Source organism: Grampus griseus, assembly GCF_964374135.1.
Source record: "Grampus griseus genome assembly, chromosome: 7".
Classification (NCBI taxonomy): Eukaryota; Metazoa; Chordata; class Mammalia; order Artiodactyla; family Delphinidae; genus Grampus; species Grampus griseus.
Genome location: NC_139001.1, coordinates 31,765,251 through 31,785,952, shown reverse-complemented (window position 1 = coordinate 31,785,952; position 20,702 = coordinate 31,765,251). Strand labels below are relative to the sequence as shown.

General features: G+C 38.1%; 1 protein-coding gene across 1 annotated transcript; it reads left to right on the top strand.

Annotated features, from left to right (window-relative positions):
- Positions 1-289: 289 nt before the first annotated feature.
- ICOS (inducible T cell costimulator) lies at positions 290-20,241 on the top strand (the record flags this gene model as incomplete). The annotated part of the gene is made up of 5 exons (XM_082658402.1): positions 290-347; positions 15,372-15,710; positions 16,429-16,535; positions 17,807-17,891; positions 20,201-20,241. 5 exons carry the CDS (start codon positions 290-292, stop codon positions 20,239-20,241), a joined length of 630 nt encoding a protein of 209 aa, XP_082514528.1.
- Positions 20,242-20,702: the final 461 nt, after the last annotated feature.

The window sequence follows — 20,702 nt, the reverse complement described above, 5'->3', positions numbered from 1 at the left end:
GGCATTGTCTCTTTCACTTCTTTTCATGGAACTGAAATGAGGGTAAAATTTTCCTCTGTCTTCAAAATCATTAATAATCCATGGATTAAGCTTAACCTCCATGAGCAATAATGCCATATAGCCACTGACATCAATTAAGAGACACCACCCTGCCTTGATGGTAAGTGTGACACTTCATTAACCCCAAAAAAACCCACTTCCTTTCCAGCAAACAGAAAACAGCAGAGGACATGAATTCACTGGCAGCTTTAAGCACTGAAGGAGAAAATTGTGTTTGTTTCTGGCAAACATGAAGTCAGATCTCTGGTATTTCTTTCTCTTCTGCTTCCAAGTTGAAGTTCTAACAGGTAAGTGACCTACTGAATATTTATTATTAAGTTATAATTCAAGTGAACATTAAGAAAAACCAATTGGAAAAGTTAGGCACCAAATAGAAAGGTTTTTTTTGTTTGTTTTCAGAAAGTAAGAACGATTACAGAAGAGCCCAAGTCCATGGCCAAGGATGTTTATGTCACTGTTTTAAGATGAAGAAAAATGTCTCATTGGATCATTAAAACTTTAAATTACCTGCTTGAAGTTACTTTTTAGTGGATAAAGTAGAAGAGTGGCTTACTGTTCTCAGAGAGAGATGAAAGGCAAAATGACTTGTGTCAACAGAATGAAAATTAAGTAGTTCTGGCATTTGGGCTGGGGATTCCTTCTGAAGGAGAAAATAAGATGGAAGGGCTTTGAAAAGAAGGATTTTGATTTTAGTCTTATCTGGGTGGTCTTTTGTCAGAAACGCCCTGGCTGCCACAGAGTTTTTTCGACACTAATGTCAAGGTCCTTCTAAAAGGCTACGGAGTAGTGGATAATGTAAAAACACTCTCTAGCCTCTGTAGACATTAAAAAAATCATTCTGAAGTCCTCAATTCTTTCTCTTACATGGTATATATCACACTCTACTTGAATACTTTAAATAATGTTACCTACAATGAAATTAATATGTATTTCTGCTGCTTCTTACTTGGTACATTTTCTATTATTTTTGTTTCATCTTTAAGTCTGAGTCTCATGTTCTTGAGGCTGAGAAAAAGCAAAGTGAAATTATATTACATTGGGAAGTTCTACTAACACTAAAAGTGCAGAGAGAACTTTTAGTAGGTGTAACTTTATTTAGAAATAAGTTTTGCAGTGGTACCAAAAATAGACTTTATTTTTCTCTCCAAAGAATTAAAAAACAAAAATGTATTGGTCAAATATTTGATCTTGTGGTGGCTCAAGGTGGCTCCAATGCTCTTAAATAAAGAGGAAAGAGGAATTAGAATCTACTTAAGGTCCCAAGGGCAGTTTGGGGCCTCTTGCTTGTTAAACTATGGCTTTTATACAACCCAATGAAATCCTTTAGCTGCATGAGCAACAAAGGAATAGCTTTGGAATTGATAACCATTCATTCATTCACTCATCCATTGTTTCAGCACCAAGCACTTGCCATGCCGGAGGTACTGTGCCAGCTGCTGTGTGTACAATGATAAGCAAAACCAGGTCAGCCCCTGCTCTCATGAAGCTAATTGAATGGCGGGGAGAGAGACATTAATCAAATAATCCCATGAATGAATGACAATTACAGGCAGAACTCAGTTCTGTCAGAGGATGTAACAAAGAAACCTGCATAGACTGGTGGGTGTGGAGGTGTGGTTGGGGGATGGGTTCATCCAAGTCTTTCTTGTGGAAGTGGCACTTGAGCTAAGCCTTGGGGGACAAATAGGAATAAATGGGGAGAATGGTGGGATGGTGGGTAAGAACATTCCATATCATGAAAAGAGTAAGTGCAAAGGACCTGTGGCAGGAAGGCATGAAGTAAGTCAGGAAGCTGGAAGAAAGTGGACGTGCCTGAGTACAGAGAGGAAAGGGGTTGGGGATGGTGTAAGATAAGGCAGGAAAGGAAAGCAGAGACCAGACCATTCAGACCATATGCACCATGTGAAGGATTGTGGATTTTCTTCCAAGAACATTCGTTGAAGTCATTGAAGGGTTTGTACTGCTAAAAAGCATCCAATATGCCAAACCCATTTAGGCACTTATGGTGGTGATATTATGCTCAGGAGATTTGAATTAGCAATGGTGTTACCACTGTGGAAGGACTGATCCAGCCTAGGTGGAATTATTTCTAGTTGGCAGATAAAGCTGATGAATAAATTGTACTTCTGGAATGATATTTATCTTGGATTCTAATGGAATAAAACCAACATTCCCCCTCATCAACAGAAAACCATGCCATGGGCAAGCTGTTATCCTATTTGACAGGTGGCAAAACTGGCGCACAAATGGCTAGATGGAGATAGTGAACTGCTGAACAATCTTCATATTCAAAATATCACCATAATGCATGTATCCAGCAACTACCATTTGAAAGGCTCTAAATGCAAAGTAAAGAACCAAACTGAAGTCAACTAAGCTCTTGCAGATCCTTTCTTTGGCATATTTTTAATCCTCCCAACTATGTAGGCTTTCTCATTCCATGAAGAGGTAGGCGTTCTTACTTTCAGTTAATGTTTGAAGAATCTCAGACCAGGAAAGGCTAAGTGTTTGGTTACCTAGTAATCAGTGGCAGAACCAAGATTAGAATTCAAATATGTCTGATTCCAATATCCACATTCTTTCCACACCATGTTGAAGTAGTGGAGATATAACATGAATCTCAGAGGAGAGAAATTCTCATCAGTTTTGTTATTTGGTTGGTGAGTTAAGAGGAAAGAAATCTTGGTGATTCTCAGTCTTCTATTGATCTCAGTGTAAAACTTAACAAAGTCATCTTCTTTTAATGATTCTGGAACAATAGGAGGCTCTTAATTGTAAAAGGATCTGAAAAAAATGAGACACTCTGTCTGCATTTAGAAGACACTCTTTCTAGACATTATGGGCAGTGGAGACCACGTGGGTGACCTGATGAATTCTGGTTTGGGAAAGACCACTTTAAAAGCAGTGGAGTGGGAATGACCAAGGTTGGGTGGTGTTTAATATATGTGCATGTCTAATGATATGTTCAGGGTGGAAGCTGGAAGGGTAACCCTCAGGCTCATTCTGAGCCTTGATTTTGTCACCCAGGCATTGAAGCAGTGATTCCTGAACTCCATCACCTCCAAAAAACCCAGCCCTTTGGCGCTTCCAGCACCTGCCCCTCCCCAGAGCTCAGGGAGAGTCCTGCGGAGCTGAGTTGACATTTAAGCCCCTCCCAGCACCTCCTTCCAGTGTTCATGCTGAATTTTAAAAATCCACATTGTCCATCTTTTCTTTCAATAGATGAATTCAGGGCATTCTCACTCAGCACAAGAAGCCTATGTTGATTTCACTCCTTCAATATTATGTTTATTTCTATTTTCCTTGGTTGTGGTATTCTCTTTTATTTTTGTCGGTATGAGGAAGTTTCTTTTAACTCCCCTCTTTCCCTCTGTAATTTGGAAGGTTGACCACACGTCCTAGCTGACTAATTCATTATCATGTTCAGAGCAGCTTAATTGAATATCTATTTATTATTGTAGTAAAGTAAATAATGACAGTAGCCTTGCTTGACGTGTTTACCCCACCTCCCATCCCCCGCAGTGACGAGAAAACTTTGGAATGTTCTCTTTTCACTCTCTTGCTTTCCCCTTAGTGAACCCCTGCCCCACACATGGGTTTTGTTGAAATAACTGAAAACTTGTAGTTGCAGATCATTGCTAAGTTTCCTCTGACAGTGTTTCTCTTCTGGTTCAAGAACTCTTTACACTCACTTCACCTTTTTTCAGCGGCAGCATCACTCTTGCCATCTGCTCCTGTCTTGTCATCCTTGTTCCGATCCAATGATCAGAAGACTTCCATTATTTTCTTCAGATACCTCAAACTCTGAATTCCAGCATGGGTAAAGATGTCTTCCTTTACTCTGTTGGGTGACTAATATCTTTTCTGGGAGTAGTATTCCTGGACTGCACTCTTTTAATAGTCTCTGGGTATTCATTCACTGTATGCTGGCTTCTAGGGTTGCACGTGAGTAGTTCCATGTTAGTCTGCCTCTCATTACTTTGCAAGTAGATTACAAAGTATCACTAGAATCTTGTTATTCATTTCAACAAGGGAATTCGGGAATTCCCCTAGGATATGCCTAATTCTGTGAGTGTTTCCATTAACATTGCTTGCGATTGAGTTAGCCTTTTCAATCTGCAGACTTCAGGTGTTTGGGTTTTTTTAAATTTCGGGGATATTTTCTCCCAGTAATTGTTTAGTCATATCTTTTTCTTTGTCTTTTTTCCTTCTTTTTAGACATGCCTATTATTTTTATGTAAGATCTCGAGATCCTTGTTTTTTCATCATTAGTGAGCAAAATGAATTTCATAACTTGCCATGGCTGTTAACAACTCCCTCAGATGAAATGGAATATTATAGTTTTTAAATTGCTAGCAGCATATTCCCATTCTTGGTAGAAACAAATTGTAGGTGTGTAGGGAGGACCTCAATTCTCATCTGAGCTTTGCTCACTGTGTATCCATAGACTTGTTTGACGTAAAAAAAAAAATTGGCCTCAGCATTCACAGTTGTAAACTGAGCAAAACCCACAGATTATGCTGTCTCCCTATCCTAAGAATATAAGTTTTATACATAAAAGGATGTACTGGGCTTTGCAAATTCAAAGCCCAGTATATACATATACATACATATACATATATAAATATATATGTATACACACACACACACATATATACCAATCATTTGTAGCCTTCAATACCCAAAGAAAAGACCCCGTTTACTCCATAAATGGCATCTCTGTGCTACTGCTCTTCTGATAAATTGAGTCTATTAAATGACACGTTTTCGTCATTCTAAGTAAAATCAGAATGTGGCATTCAATACCTTTTCAGGAAAATTCAGAATTATACTTTGGAAAGTGGAACTTAAATATGTAGAAAACATGTAACACAAATGAAAGCTGTTGGTCAACAAGAAGTTTTCTTCCAGTTTGGCCTGTATGGTCGATTGAAACAGACTGAGATTTGCAAGTTTAAAGAGTCAGAAATTGGGCTACGAACCTCCTCTGGCTCTCGTATAACATACTGATGGCTGCATCTACTTTGCATGAGGAAAAGCTAAGAAGAAGCAGTTTGTCTTTAAAGGAAGGTGATGGACTCAAGAATTTTGAGTCAGTCAACCACTAGTTCTGAAAGTCTTTTGTTTTTCTGAGTGTGTTGCCATAGACGTGGCACTTCCAACAGGCAACAAAGAATCACTGAAGTGGAACCTTTTTGAATATGAGAAATCAAACTTTTTTTTTTAATTAAGGGTACTTTAATTAATTAATTTATTTATTTATTTTTGGCTGTGTTGGGTCTTCATTTCTGTGCGAGGGCTTTCTCTGGTTGTGGCAAGCAGGGGCCACTCTTCATCGCGGTGCGCGGGCCTCTCACTGTCATGGCCTCTCTTGTTGTGGAGCGTAGGCTCCAGACGCGCAGGCTCAGTAGTTGTGGCTCACGGGCCTAGTTGCTCCGCAGCATGTGGGATCTTCCCGGACCAGGGATCGAACCCGTGTCCCCTGCATTAGCAGGCAGATTCTCAACCACTGCGCCACCAGGGAAGCCCGAGAAATTAAACTTTTATAGCCACCATTTACACTCTCCTAGGGCTTAGCATGGAAAAAAGTTCATTCATGAAAAAACCAAGAAACAAAACCTCTACTGCACTCACAAGTCAAGTTTTGTTCATTTTGTACTAAGACAAGCAAAATCTCCTAGTAGTTCCTGTTTGCTCTCATTTAACTATAATAGAGTTTCTTGTAGATGTCAATACATCTTTTTACATTTCTACAGGCAGATAATTTACAGAATACTTATCAAGAATTTAGATCCCATCAGAGCAAGGACCCAGACTTTGTTGCAGGTTTAAGTACACAGGGCAGCTCAACACACAATGATCCATGAATGAGGCTGTCTAGGGAAACACATATGTTAAACAATGTATTTTCACATCAAATAAATAATTTTTATATGTATTTTGGTGCCTAATAACATTTTCAGTCATAGAATACATATGTGGCACTGATGTAAATACTACTTTAAGTATTTGGGACAATTATACACCCAATACATCTTGAAGGAAAAGAAATACTTGAAAATAACTTCCAAATCTAGCTTAATGTTAAAAGCTTCTTTTTCTTTTTCTTCTCTTTTCTTAGCAAGTCTCTTTAGCTTCTGTGCTTCAGCTTCTATAAAATTAAGGGGTTGGACTAGATCATTGGACTAAGGGGCTCCTTAGAAATGTGGGCTCTGATGTCAAATTGTCTAGGTTCAAATCATGGCTCCACCACATTTTGCCTCTATGACCTGGGGCCAGTTACTCAAGCCTCAGTTTCCTCACCTGTAAAATAGGAATAAAAATAGAAAATCTGATGTCAAATGTTGTTATGAACATCAAATGATATATTGCATGTAATGAATTGGAAACCTTAATACATGGGAAACATGCAAATGCTTGTAAGTTGCAATTATTATTATTATTTGGAAGTTTTTGAAAGCTTAGATGTTTATATAACTCCAGAACTATTGGGCTTCAGACAATTGGTTGGGCATCATTCAGTGTGAGACTTTGCCTTTGGACTTGGAAACAAGCATCCTCCATTATCCAGTAAATTGGATCCCCTGCTCTGTTTTTCTTGCTCACCTGCTCACCTCATTGCAGGACATTTACCAACCATGCTCAGCTTCAATATTCTTCTATTCATTCATTCATTTATTATTATTGAGCATCTAATATATTCCAGGTCCTAGGATTATTTGTGACCATGATCCAGTCTTTATCCTTGTGAAGTTTATGTTTAAGTGAGGAAGACAGACAAAAATAATTATGATCTAAGCTTATACACATTATAAATATATTGGTATAAACAAAGCTTTATTGAAATCATTGAGATAGGAGTCTTTGTCTGGGGGTCTCAGGGACAAAGCGGTTCTTTAAAGTGGTTCTTAAAGAATGAATGAGGATTTCTAAGCAAATAAAGGGGTAATGGGATATTCTAGTCTATGGGGGCAGAAGTAACAATGAGAAAGTAATGGCCAAAAAGTATGGCGTAGCTTGAAGCTATATGGTCCCTGAGATTGTGAAAGGATTTTGTGTCATTCCAAGAAAATTGATTTATTTTTTTACCTCATAAGCAAGAAGGTAGTGAATATTTTCAAACTGGGCAGTGAAATGCTTTTTAGAAACACAATTTTGCGAGCAGCATGGAGAATGGATTTGGAGGGAGAGACTGCTGTTGAGAAGGCCAGTCAAGAAGATGCTTCAACAGATGAAGGAAGATGTGAAAAAGTCCTAGTTTGGCAATAGGAATGGGGAAAAACCATCCATGAGCTAGAGTCAACTGGACTTGGTGACCAATTGGATCAGGGCAGTCAGAGAGAGGGAGTAATGAGGAAGACTCTGAGGTCCTGATGCCTTAAAGGACAGGACTTGGGTTAGGTGAGTGAATGCTGAGTTCAGTTTGGAAATGTTACTCTTGATGTGTCAGGGGACACATCCAGATAGAGATATTGAAAGGAAACTGGAAATAAGGGACTAAGCCAAGGGAAGGAGTGGGCTGGAGATGAAGGTGTGGGTTACTGGAGTAGAGAGTAGAGTTTATTCTAATTACTTTGTAAATATCGCTACAAAGTTTTACAACACCCTTGGGATTTTTCCATTTTCACAAAGAAAATCAGTTTTTACGAGGAGAAAATCAATCATTCATTTAAAAAATTATGCATTTTAGAGCATCAAAGTTGTTTTACCCCCTCTACAGAGTTCCTTGGAGAATAAAAAAGTCACACATTGTGTGTGTGTCTGCGTGCGTGTGCACGTGCAGGTGTGCTCAGAGTCTTTTGCCTTTTTAACCTTCTCCTTACTTTTTTTCTTCATGTTTTTTTGACTTCCTTTTCGGCAAATGTTAAGACTTGGGATTGGGTTTATTTTGCCTACCCTTGCTACCGATTTCAATCACTATTTTAGATTATGGATGCCTTTGAATAATAATGTAAATATAGAAATTATGCATATATAAAAATATGCTAATCAGGATTCCAAAAGTTTTAGCTAGTAGACGCATAAGAAATGACAGTGGTTTTATGAGAGGTAAAAAAAAAAGTGGTAGAAAGCATATTTTTTAAATGCCAGAATTTCTTAGGAAAAGATCAAATGTAACAAAACCCTAATATAAACATTGCAATTTTTAGAACTTCACTTCTTATGTCACATTCATGTGCTGTGCTAAGCTAAAGCTTATGATTGTTGGATTACATAAAATATTTTTAATAAACACTATCAATAATTGCAAACTCAGGAACTCTTATCTTTCGATCACTCAGACCTTTGTGGAGGTTTGTGGTTAGAAGTCTGAGTTAAGGAGAATAAAGTGAAATTGCTGATCGGTCTCATATCCCCTTCACTGTGTGGGTTTTCTAAGTGCTTTTGCTAAAAGATTTTCAACCAGGCATGATACAATTGCTTATAAAGAGTCCTGGCAGGATGGGTTCTATCAAGACAATCTTATACTGAAGAAATGAAATAGCTTAGACGTAAAAGAATCAATTTGTAAATAAACTTCTGAATCATAATGCGATTCTCAGCTGAATGACCCTTTTCTTCAGAGATTTTTTTCTTAACAGCTCCCCCCAAAGAATATGCAAATGCTTTTATCTTTTAAAAATTTTGACGATCTAAAGAAATCATCTGATATAAACATTCTGATTTTACTCTTGAAACCTTAGTCTGCTGATATCAACAGTAATGTTATAAAAATCATAGCAGCAGTTAACAGGTTTGAACCTCTATTGGAAAGATTGCACCCTTTAGACATGGTAGTCAATGTGACTAAGATATAGCAGCTATTTTCTAGAGTACTAATAATCTAGGAGCACCAACAAGAAGTAAACAGATATGGTAGCAAAGCGAAAATGAAGTCTGAATATTCAGATTTTTAGACTCATCACCAGGATTCAAGAGAACATATTCCTGTTTGTGTTTTTAGCAACGCATTAAATGCTAAATTTTATAGCATGGTGTTTCTATTGCAAATCACTAACATGCTCTGGTTATGAAACATCTGGATGTATTAAAACAATCATTGGTTCAGAGGCACCTGTCCTGGACATCCATTGGGCAAATTTAATGATTCTGCACTTTAGAGGATACAAATAATAACCAGGTTTAAACCTGTCTTCCCTTCTATAGACACAAAAGAGCCAAGAGAATAGTCAACCATCTAAACAAGTCTTTATGAACCTGGTAGATATTTATAATAGTTAAAGAACGTGCTTCTTTATAGCTCAGCCAGATAATATTCATTAGAACCTGACATCCCAGTCGAGGAGGTGTCTTTTGAACTTGATTGTATATTTGCACGGACTTGTCTGCAGAAGAAAGGCAACATGCCATAGCTAACCCTGGGATCGTGTCCCAGCTATGAGCTATGTAATCCTGGGAAAGATACTCAGTTTTCTGGCCCCAGTTTAGCTTGATAAATTTAAGGGTACAATTTAAAATGAAAGGCTTAACTGAATAATTTTTAAGAGCCCTTTTGATTCTTATGTTCTATAGTCTATGCTTTATCTCCCCAGATTTATAACATCACTGAGATCTACGTATCCATTCATCCATCCAACCATCCAATACATATTTATTGTGACTTACTACTTACCAGGTGCTATTGTAGATGCTTGGGATGTATCTGTGAATAAAATCAACAAGGTCTCTCATTTTAAAGCTTATGTTATAGTGGGGTAGCCAGACAGTAAACAAGAAAACAAAGCAGACAGCAACCTCAGGTAATATGCTAGAAAATGACTTGTGGTGTGTTTCGGATTGAGTGGTCAGTGGTTGCTGGAGAAGTAAGAAGCAGCCATGTGAAAATCAGAGATAACATTCCAGGCAAAGAAACAACACATTCAAAGCCCTGGGGACCAACTTCTTGTGTTTGAGGAATAGAAAGGAGAACAGTGTGACTGCAGTGTGGTGAGTGACTGGTATAAAATGGTGTTGGGGGACAGGGTAGATCACGCAAGTCATGGAAAGTAGCGTAAAGGGTTAGATTTTCTTTTAAATGAGATGGGAAGGCCCTGGGTGTTTTATAAACAGGGCAAGTATACTATCTGATTATAAAGAAGATTATTCTGGTTCCCCTGAGGAGACTGGATGGTGAATGGGCACGAGTGAGAGCAGAAAGTTAGGAAGCTCTTTTCATCCCAGAGAGAGATAATGCTGGTTTGGACCAGTTGCAGCTTAGATGGAGAAATGGGTAGATTCTACTGGAAATAGAAGAGAGGGGCAGGAAATTAGACTTTCTTCCTGTAGAAGGATTTCAACAGTGATCCTCTAAGACTCAGTCTATAGTGACCACTTTGTAGCTTCACGTGGTTGCCTGCTTCCATTATACTTCCTCTTGCTGTTGCTAGCGACACTTCAACCTCAGACTGTACCCCAAATCTTTCATCTGCCCAAGAAGTTGTGTGACCTCGGACAAATAATCTAACCTGTCTGGGTCATCGGCTGTCTGTATGTGGAAAAATTGGACTTGCTGTATGACTTGTGTGTTTGCTAGGCTTGACTGTGTATGACGCTGGGCAGAAGTTGAATCATGTTACAGGAAACACAAGTGTGAAGGTAGGGGTGTTTACAGGATGTCTGAAACATGTACAGACTGTATATGAGAGCTTATGGGGATTGGAAATGGAGATGGTTATGGCAGGGAGAGTGAGGAACATATCAAAGATAGTGTGAGAGAATATTTTGGAGGATAATTTTATATTAAAAAGTGGTATGTGGAGTGATTTTAAGCTTGATATAAAGGAAGAAAGAACAAGAAGAAAGAGATCGATGAGGGGAATAGTCGCAATTTTCAACTACTGGTATGACAGGGGAACTGACCAAAGAGATTTGACACCCAGTCAAAGCAGACACAGGGTATAAAAAATGGTGCTATCGTACCAGTACTCCTGACTGAATATTAGACTTGGAGATAAGAACATCCAGGGAAGGTGTAGAAAAGATTCTAGCTGCTTCAGCAGTTATAAGGAACGAACATATTCAGATTTTCCTTAAATTGTCTGTCTATCCATTAAATGTTTTAGTCATGATTATAGGGATGATCTCCTTTTGATACTATTTTTCAAATATCATCAAAGACTAAGGAGATTTTGTGATTAGGTATTTGAGCATATCTGTTCTACAGGTGCCAAAGTAATTATGAAGCAATTGATTAAATCCCCTATCTGGTTCCTTTAGTTGAAAACATTCAAATAGAAGACCAGGAATTGCCAAATCGTTTTCCAGATGGAAAGTTTAAGCATCGGGTATGTGGACACTTAAGTCAGGCTTCTTGTCACCACATTTAATAATAAAAAGGTGACCTAGGTAGTTTTTAGATTAAAAAGGGTAAAATGAATAACTAAGAGTGTCCAGTAGAAATGACACTTTGGGATCTCCAGTTACTCCTCTGATGTCAATGACACTGTCACTCAAGAAAAACTTGGAGTGTTTTCCTTGCCATACCTAAATGCTATTATGGGCCAGGAAGATTGTCTCATTAATTTTCATTCCTCCTGACTTCATGGAAAAGCCCAGTAAGATGCTGGGACAGAGAGAGTATTATGGAAACATGTTTCTCCTCTGGAGAACCCAACAGCAAACTAGTAGCTCTCTTAGTTGTTCATGGTCTCATCTAGATATGTTCTCATCCTGAATCCATAGAGAGTAAACGTTGGAAAGAACTTTAAGATGTCTTGGTCTTACTTCCTTATTTCACAGCTGAAGAGACTAAAGTCTAGAGAGGTATCCTTGTCACAGAGACTTGCTAATGGCAAAGCCAGAATTTTCCTCTGGTTTCCTTGGGAACCACTGCATTGCACTTCTATCACCCTGCACCGCTAACCATTATATTTCATCTTGCATTGGGTTATAGGTCATAGTGTGGGCCCAAAAGGAGAAAAAGCTGCTGACAAAATCATCTTCAGAAGTAGAAGACAATGCCTCTATGTCTGTGTGTGCACAAGGTGGCCGCAGACACTTTTGTTCCAAGATCTCTTTGTGGTTTACACGCTGCCATTCTAAAGTCCTTGGGAAATTTGCTCTGAACGTTTCTAAAGGAACTGTGAACCAGCTCACTGATTTTATCTTCTGCAATAGACAGTAAAGACAAGCATCAAAGCAATAGTAGTGCAACATAATTTACTTTCAGACAAATAAGTCCCCATGCAAATTATCTTTCACTTTAATCTAATGTAGGTTGCACCTATTCTCATGTGATGAGTTTTTCCCCTTTCCCTTTTGCTTATATTTACTTTCAGTTCTTTAAATGAAACAAGCATTATTTTTCTTCTTTATACTTGAAAACTATTTTATTCTAGAACAAAACATCTACTCACAAAAGTGAAAAAATATAAATGTACAATTTAACGAATAGTTACAAAACATACTACCTTACTCCTACAATTATCACAGGTCAAGAGGTAAAACATTGTCAGCCCACAGAAGCCTCTCCACCCTGTGTTTTCTTTCCCGATTCCATTCCTTTTCCCCTTTATACAGAAGCATCATACTGAATTTTGAGATATTCATTTGGGTTATATATTCTGTTTCTATTCTTTTGGTCATTATGCAAGAAATCACAACATGCATACTTCATTTGTCAAAGTCTCAAGTTACATACACCTTTTCTAGCCTCCTAGACAGTGTGTTTTAGGTTGACAGTTTCTTTCAGTACTCTAAAGATATAAGGTGTAATTCCACTGTATTCCACTGTATTCCACTTTTACTGTTGATGTTGAGATACCACCTGTCAGTCTCACAGTTGCTTCTTAGAAGGTAGTCAGTCTCTTTTCCCTGGCTGTTTTTAGGATTTTTATTATGATTTGTCTAGATGTGCATATTTTTAAAAAATCTGCTTGTGTTTTATTTTCCAGTTCAACAGCTCTGTTTAACCATCTAATATGCTCTTAACTTATCTCCTGAGTTTCTAATCTCAGTGTGGGTTTTTTTTGCCAATTCTAGTTGGTTCTTTTTCAAATTAGTTGACTTTTTTTCTTTAAGTTTCCTGTGATCTATAGATATTATTACAAGTTTGTCTTTTATTTCCTTAAACACAGAAGGCTCAATTGTTTTATTTGGGGGATCTGATAATTTAAATATATAATTGTGTATTTGTTTTTGGAGTCTGTTTATTTCTGTTGTTGTTTTGTTTCCTTGCATGTCTGATTATTTTTTATGGTATGCTTGTCATTATAATTATTATTTGTAGATATGAGTTGAAGCCTAGGATGTAAACCTTTTCTTTCTGTAATAGTTTGCATTTTTACTTTCAAAAGCTTAGGGGTAATAATAATCCAAAATCACCTTAGACAAAGTTTAATTATTAAGATTTTCTGGACCACTGAAGTGATTTGAAGGTGGGCTATGATCTGCATGAAGGCTGGTTTACTTCTGGTTTAACCTGTATTCCAAGGATGTAGCCCTTTGGGATTTTGAGGAGCTTATTGAGGAGAATGTCTTTTACTAGATTTCTCACTTTCAGACTCTGGGAGTTGAGACATGAAAACAGAAGTGTGAATCTGGGAGAACAGCACATGCTCTCGAAGTAAAAGCAACTTCTAACCTTTGCTTATCTCTCTGGATTCTGGTTCTTCAAATTTAATCTAGTAATTTCTTCTTTTTTTCAGCTCTTTAATCCTTTACATTAATATTTTTAGACATTTCATTCAGCATTTTTGGTTGTTTTGGTGTGGGAATTAGTTTGAATAGTCTGGACCACCATACTGAAAACTAGAAAGCTTGTGTTTTCACAATCAGATCCCCAAGTTGAAAATCTATTCCCTAGCAATATGAGAGATATAAATTAAAGCCTACAGGTACTAGGAAAAATAAGTAACTATGGTAGATTTTAAATAAAATGAACGCACTGGTGTAAGCAGAGCCATGACAAGTGAATCCAGGAGGGTAATGCTAGTCCTGTTATAAAGTGGAACAGTTCTTTCCAAAAGCAACATGGCGGTACAGAGTGTTTTCAGAGTCTTTAAATATTTTGCCCACATGTCAAAATATTTACATAAAATCAAAATGCTGAAAATAACCCCAACAGTCAACATTGGTAGAATGCTTTAACAAGTTATGATAGATGAACATTATGCCCTTTTATATAGCCATTAAAAAGGATAAGTATGATGACTACATAAAAAATGGAATGTTTATGATAACATAACTGCCAATAGAAGAACAAAAGAAATAGGTTTGCTATATAAAATAAGTATATGTCTGGAAGGTAAAGAGCAAAAATGCACAAATGGTATTTCTATTTCACTGGAAAAGGAGGAGTAGGTAATATTTTTCCTTAAAACTTCTTTGTACTTGTTACATAGTTTTCTCAAGAATAAAAACAGGAATTTCAAAATTTAAGCTAAAAACTGTCATGCTAATAATTTTTCCCAAACAATTTCAGCATGAGACTTATTAAAAGTCATATTAAAAAAGAAGAAGAAAAAAGAAAAAGAAAAAGGAAGGCAAAGAGTTGTTTGAACTTGTAACTGAATAACTCAGAATCTGCAACCAGGCCGAATCCATTTCAGTTTCCTTCTTCTGTGATCCCCATGTAGCTTGTAAAAACAACCTTGGTTTCCTATAAACTTTATTTTAAAAAATGAAAAAGTAAACAAAAATCTGGGTCTTTACCTTTATCATCAGACTTTGATTCAGTTCTCAATGGATGAGGTTCAGAGAAGACATGTTTCTATCATTTGAAAATGATTCATCTGTTCTTTCACTCTCTAGCGGGAGGGTATAGTGTAAATATATACTCTTATATAACCGTTCATTTTTAGTTTAAGCTGTTTTGTGCTTTAAAATGTTTCTTCCCTAAACTATGTCTTTCCCCAAATCTCTCATTGTTTGACTGAAGTGCTTATCCTCCTTCAATTTCAATTTTCAAAGTCGCTTTCTCCAAGTGGCATTATCTGATTCTCCAATCAAAATGTGACTCCATCTACATTTACTTGAATAGTACTCCATTCCTAGCATGAATTATAGTGCATAACTTTATATTTATCCATCATCTTTCTCCAATATGAAATCTGACCAAAGGCAGGAACAATTTCTGTTTGATTCATACTATGTAAATATGTTATTTAATATATTACATATTATATATTCATATATGATAAACAAGTCTCCAGTTAGGTTTTTTCCCAAGACACAGTTTTACCTTCATGTTCTATTTTTTGGTTGTGAAGTTCCTTCATTTTGTTGCAATAAAGGTGACTTTATGAAGAGAAGAGATGACTTTTGTGCTCAAATATAATGATTAGGTCAACAGAATCATAAAATGTCACTTTTGCTTTTTTTTTTTTATCCAGGAGAATTCAATGCTTCTGCCACGTCTGAGATGTTTCTATTTCACAATGGAGGTGTACAAATTTTATGCAAATACCCTGATACTGTCCAACAATTTAAAATGCAGTTGTTGAAAGGAAATAATATACTCTGTGATCTCACTAAAACAAAGGGAAGCGGAGACAAGGTGTCCATCACGAATCTGAACGTCTGTCAATTTCAGTTATCCAATAACAGTGTCTCTTTTTTTCTGTATAACTTGGACAGTTCTCATGCTAGCTATTACATCTGCAAACTATCAATTTTTGATCCTCCTCCTTTTCAAGTAGATATTCTAAGCAAAGAATATTTGAATATTTACGGTAAGACATTGTTTTAATCTTCCAGACTTAAGAGTACATAGGCATTTTAACAATTTTTCTCACTAATGAAAACAGTTAAACAAATAAATATCTCTTGTGTTGGAGTTCATTTCGGTGCAATTGAAGGCAATAATTTATGATGAAATATATCAATACAAGGATGTTTATTAATAATAAAAATAATTATATTAATCAGTAATATGAAATTTAATCATATAGACTGCTGAGTTAGAAATAGGTTACGTTGTCTCTAAAACACACATGCCATTGAAAATCAGGAAAAAAATTAGGAGAAATATCCAAACCCATGGCTTAATGGCTGTGCTTCTATTCACCTAAAGTTTAAGGTTTGGGTTTTGTGCTGGGAATCGTGGAATTAAGTGAGATGATTGCAAACAATAGTTTTATACCTTTACTTTCCTACTTATTCTTTTTCAAAAACATAGATAGCGAAGTCTTTTCTATTAACCACATTTATAGACATGTACGTGCATAGAGTCTTTTCGTTTTTAGTTTCTGGATCCTTGCTATCATACTGAGATGATGTTATTTATTTACTGTTTACTGGATTTCATGATTGTAACGAAGGCAAGCTTTATGGCAAGCTGTTTAATTTAAACAGCTCTTTTAAATTTGTTAAGTGAACTTGTGATTCAGCACTGAAAGAGAAGATTTGATTCTGAGAGTTTTTCCTCACCTTAATTTTTTTCCAACCCAGAATCACAGGTTTGTTGCCAGCTGAAGTTCTGGTTACCCATAGGATGTGCAGCTTTTGTTGTAGTGTGCATTTTTGGATGTGTCCTTACATGTTGGCTTACAAAAAAGGTGAGCAGGGCTTCCCTGGTGGCGCAGTGGTGGGGGGTCCACCTGCCGGTGCGGGGGACGTGGGTTCGTGTCCCGGTCCAGGAGGATCCCACATGCCGCAGAGCGGCTGTGCCCGTGGGCCGTGGCCGCTGGGCCTGCGCGTCCGGGGCCTGTGCTCCGCAGTGGGAGAGGTCACAGCAGTGAGAGGCCCGCGTACCGCAAAAAAAAAAAAAAAAAAAAAGGTGAGCAACATTGATCTTTTCTTGCACTGGCTTTACTGAGGAATATAAGCAGTTATTTACTCATCAAAGTATGTATTGCTCTTGCCAGAGTAATTTGATCAACAGGTAGATGATTTCTTTTCCTCCAGATATGCCTACTAATTAAACTACTAACTTGGAACAGAAGCTCTTTTACTTTATAGCCACTTCATTCCAAAAGGAATTCAGTGGCTTACAAAGAGATATGTCATTATTATTATTCAAAAAAGATAAGGAAATCGGGACCACAGAAAGACAAAAAGGCAGGGAGGAGGGAGGAGGGTTAAAAGATAAAAATAGATGCTTCCGACTTTTAAAAATTATTACATGTGGGCTGCAAATTTGATTCTAAGTTTCCAAAGTCAGGGCAGATGAAACAAAATTTTCCATAACCAGTCAATTAAAAAACAGTCAGTGAGAAAGTCTCGTAGGGCACCATCAGTAGTTGAGAAGGAAATTGACAGCTTCTTTATATGGTAACTTATTAGGACTCCTTGCTTTTAAAGAAAACCACTGAAAAACTAGGCAGAAAGATGAAAGAATAACAACACTGATAACAACCAAAATCTCTCTGTGCCAGGGGATATTCTTTTTAGTCTATCACAAAACGGGTTCTCAATCAAAGAACCTATACCATTTTGCATATTATGCAAGGGTGTTAGCATCCTCAAGTATATGCATAGTGTGACGGTTGGCCATACAGTGTGTATATCTGTGTCAGAAGGGAATTTGAAAAGAGAGATAAAGAAGGAAGAGGGGAAGATAAGCCCCGTGGTCTAAGTCTACTGGGGAAGGAACAGTAAAGGCATAAATGAGAAAAGACACTGAGCAGAAACAGTTTTTATTTAAAGCCCTTTTCATATTGTTCTCCTACTTAGCCTAAAGTCAGGAGCCTAAGTCACATTATAACACTTTGTCATATACTGCTTCAACAAAGAATAGAAAACAGTAACAAACACACAAACACATCCCCCACAGGAATGGAGATGGGGAAGAGCAGATGACAAACCACGTTTCTGACTTTTCTTGCAGAAGTATCCTTCCAGCATGCACGACCCTAATAGTGAATACATGTTCATGGCAGCAGTGAACACTGCTAAAAAGCCTGGACCCACAGGTACAGTGACACATGGGGGCTTGGGAAGGGAAGAGCGTTCTTTACATGAAACCTACAATTTTAATTTTTTATTTTAAAGGAAGGGAAAATGTCTCTAGTATTTTCTGTAAAAAGTCAAATTTTCATTTTAACTGAATTTGTGCTCTCTCTAGTTCATTGAAAACATGTTTGTAAACCACTATTAAAAAAACCAAAAAGTTCATAAACCCCTATGGTATCAAGGCAATCTTCCAATCGATATTTTAAAAATTGGGGTGATTCTAAGTCTTCCTTGTTAAAAAGTTCATTAAATCACACGATGAGATTTATTGAATATCATTTTAGTGTAAATTACTGAGTGAGGCACTGTGGGGGATACAAAGATATGAAGGTTTTCGACTGAGATTTGGAAGAAAGATCTGGGCTGGTATTCCCAAGGGGAAGAAGGAGAAATTGGTGAAGATATTGTTATTTCAACGTAAAAAATGTGCATGGTTAGAGAAATTGGATGGCTGTGGAAGTCAGCTAGGTGGGACTTTGACCTTTTTCATTCAGAGTGAGTGTTGTCAACTGCAGTGTTCTTAAGTTGAGGACCATCCCAGAAAGTCTGAAATATCCATTCTTGTAAATCTTATGCCTTTGAGGTTGCAGTGATGGAAGGTGTATAATGAGACAGAAGCCACTGCATTTTTGCCACCACTCAGTGGTAAAGGACTTGTATAAAAGGGATGCACAAAACACCTGTAATCATGGAATTAAAGCGCGAGAAGGGGCTGAATCTCCTTTAGCCCTCATTTTTTTTTTAGATGAAAGAAATTGATGTTTCTTCTGGTGTTCGGTGATTCTTTGGTTCTCCAGAGAGTTGACACCATAGCTTTGACACTAGCAAAGAGCTTGTGTTTCATTATTCTGCTATTGGAAAAAAAATCTTTTCTCTCAATCCCTGTGCTTGTAATAATGTGTCTCTCTAATTTGGGTCCCTGAAAGCAGACCCTGAGACGGACACTTGGATGCAAGTAGTTTATTCGGAAGGAAGAAGGGGTGAGGGAACAGGGAGAGGGGGACGGGAAAGGCAGAAAGCAGATGAAGGTCGCATTACTAAGATCTCAGCTAGAGGCCACAGGGCGTCTGAGAAGTGTACAGATGTCTCCCAGAATTGTTCTTCTGAAGGATGGCAAATGGGGCATTTATCCATCGGCTCCCATCCCCACTGGCTTGGGGTTGCCTGCAGGATGCATTAATCTCCTTTGTTCCTGAGTCTTGCTCTGTGCATGCCATGAGGCTGCTCTTAAGCCTTCAGAGAAAGCCCTGAGGCAGAAAAGCAGAGAAATGCAGGGTGGGGCTATTTTGCTAGAATAGTCAGCATACTCAGAAGTGGTGCAGCTGAAATCAGAGGGGGGTAGTTTCATGCCCCATCTACCAAGCCTAGCATATATCTTGCAATTACATGTAAACATATAGTAACTGAAAATGGCCAGAGTGTAGGCCAGAGTGTAGCTCTAGTGTAGGGCTACCTTCTTGAGGGTAGGCAGGGTCTTTCTTCTGTATTCCGACAGCATTACACATAAACAATTCCAGGCAGAGCATGACTCAGCACCTCTGTCAAATATTTGTTATTATGTGAATAACACCGTGCTGAGTAATGTGTATTGGGTAGAGGGAGGGAAGCCCTAAGACAGTCCTTGTCTTCAGTTTATAATGTCACTGGGAGAGGTAATATGTTTGCATGGAGGGTGGAGTCATGTGATAGCGTTAAAAGTCCTCAATTAATTGCAAAGCGGTAGAGTTCAGACAAAGTTTGCAAAAAGAGTCAAGAGTGGGCTGGGGGGCTTCCCTGGTGGCACAGTGGTTGAGAGTCTGCCTGCCAATGCAGGGGACATGGGTTCGAGCCCTGGTCTGGGAAGATCCCACATGCCACGGAGTGACTGGGCCCGTGAGCCACAACTACTGAGCCTGTGTGTCTGGAGCCTGTGCTCCACAAGAGAGGTCACGACAGTGAGAGGCCCGTGCATGGCGATGAAGAGTGGCCCCTGCTCGCCGCAACTAGAGAAAGCCCTCACACAGAAACGAAGACCCAACACAGCCAAAAATATAAATAAATGAATTAAAAAAAAAAAAAGAGTGGGCTGGGTAAAACTCACTGGAAAATGTGGAAATGGTGCTCGGTCTTGAAGCATAAAGAAGAGTTTGGACGGGGTATGTGTTTGCCTGTGTGTGTGTGTGCATGTGTGCGTGAGTGTTTACAAGAGTCAGAGGAAAGGGGAAGCCTTGCTGAAGGGGATTGGCACATGGAGAGCTTTTAAAGAATTTATGCTAAATTTTTGTTACAGATGTGACCCGTAATTTGGAACTCTCTGGCACCCAGGCATGAGCCGCACTGGCCAGTTCCCTCCAACTTGAAGAGCAAGATTCTCTGTTTCCTGGACCACAGAGAGTCTGACTTGATTTGACTACGTACATCTTTTGCTGATGTTTTGTTCCGTCTGGACCAGTGACTATATCAGTCAATAGGGATTTTAACAGACTGCCTTAGTACCGTTAGAGTTCTCTCAAAACAAATACCCTCTCGCAACTAGCTTTATAGAAAGCCCAGCTTGTGTGTGCTCAACAAACAGACCTCACTGGGATGGAAACCCTGTCTTCAGATCTGCTTCTAAGCAATGCATCAGCCAGGAGAACAAACACATCTATAAAAATGTTTTAAAGATGTCAAGGGTATGGAATCTGCAAAGCAAACGGACAGCTGAGGGCCAGAGTCTGTCTGCATTTCACTAACAGGCTACCTCTTCTTTCTGTAGGGAGGAGCATTCCTTTTATAATCAGGCAGTAGAG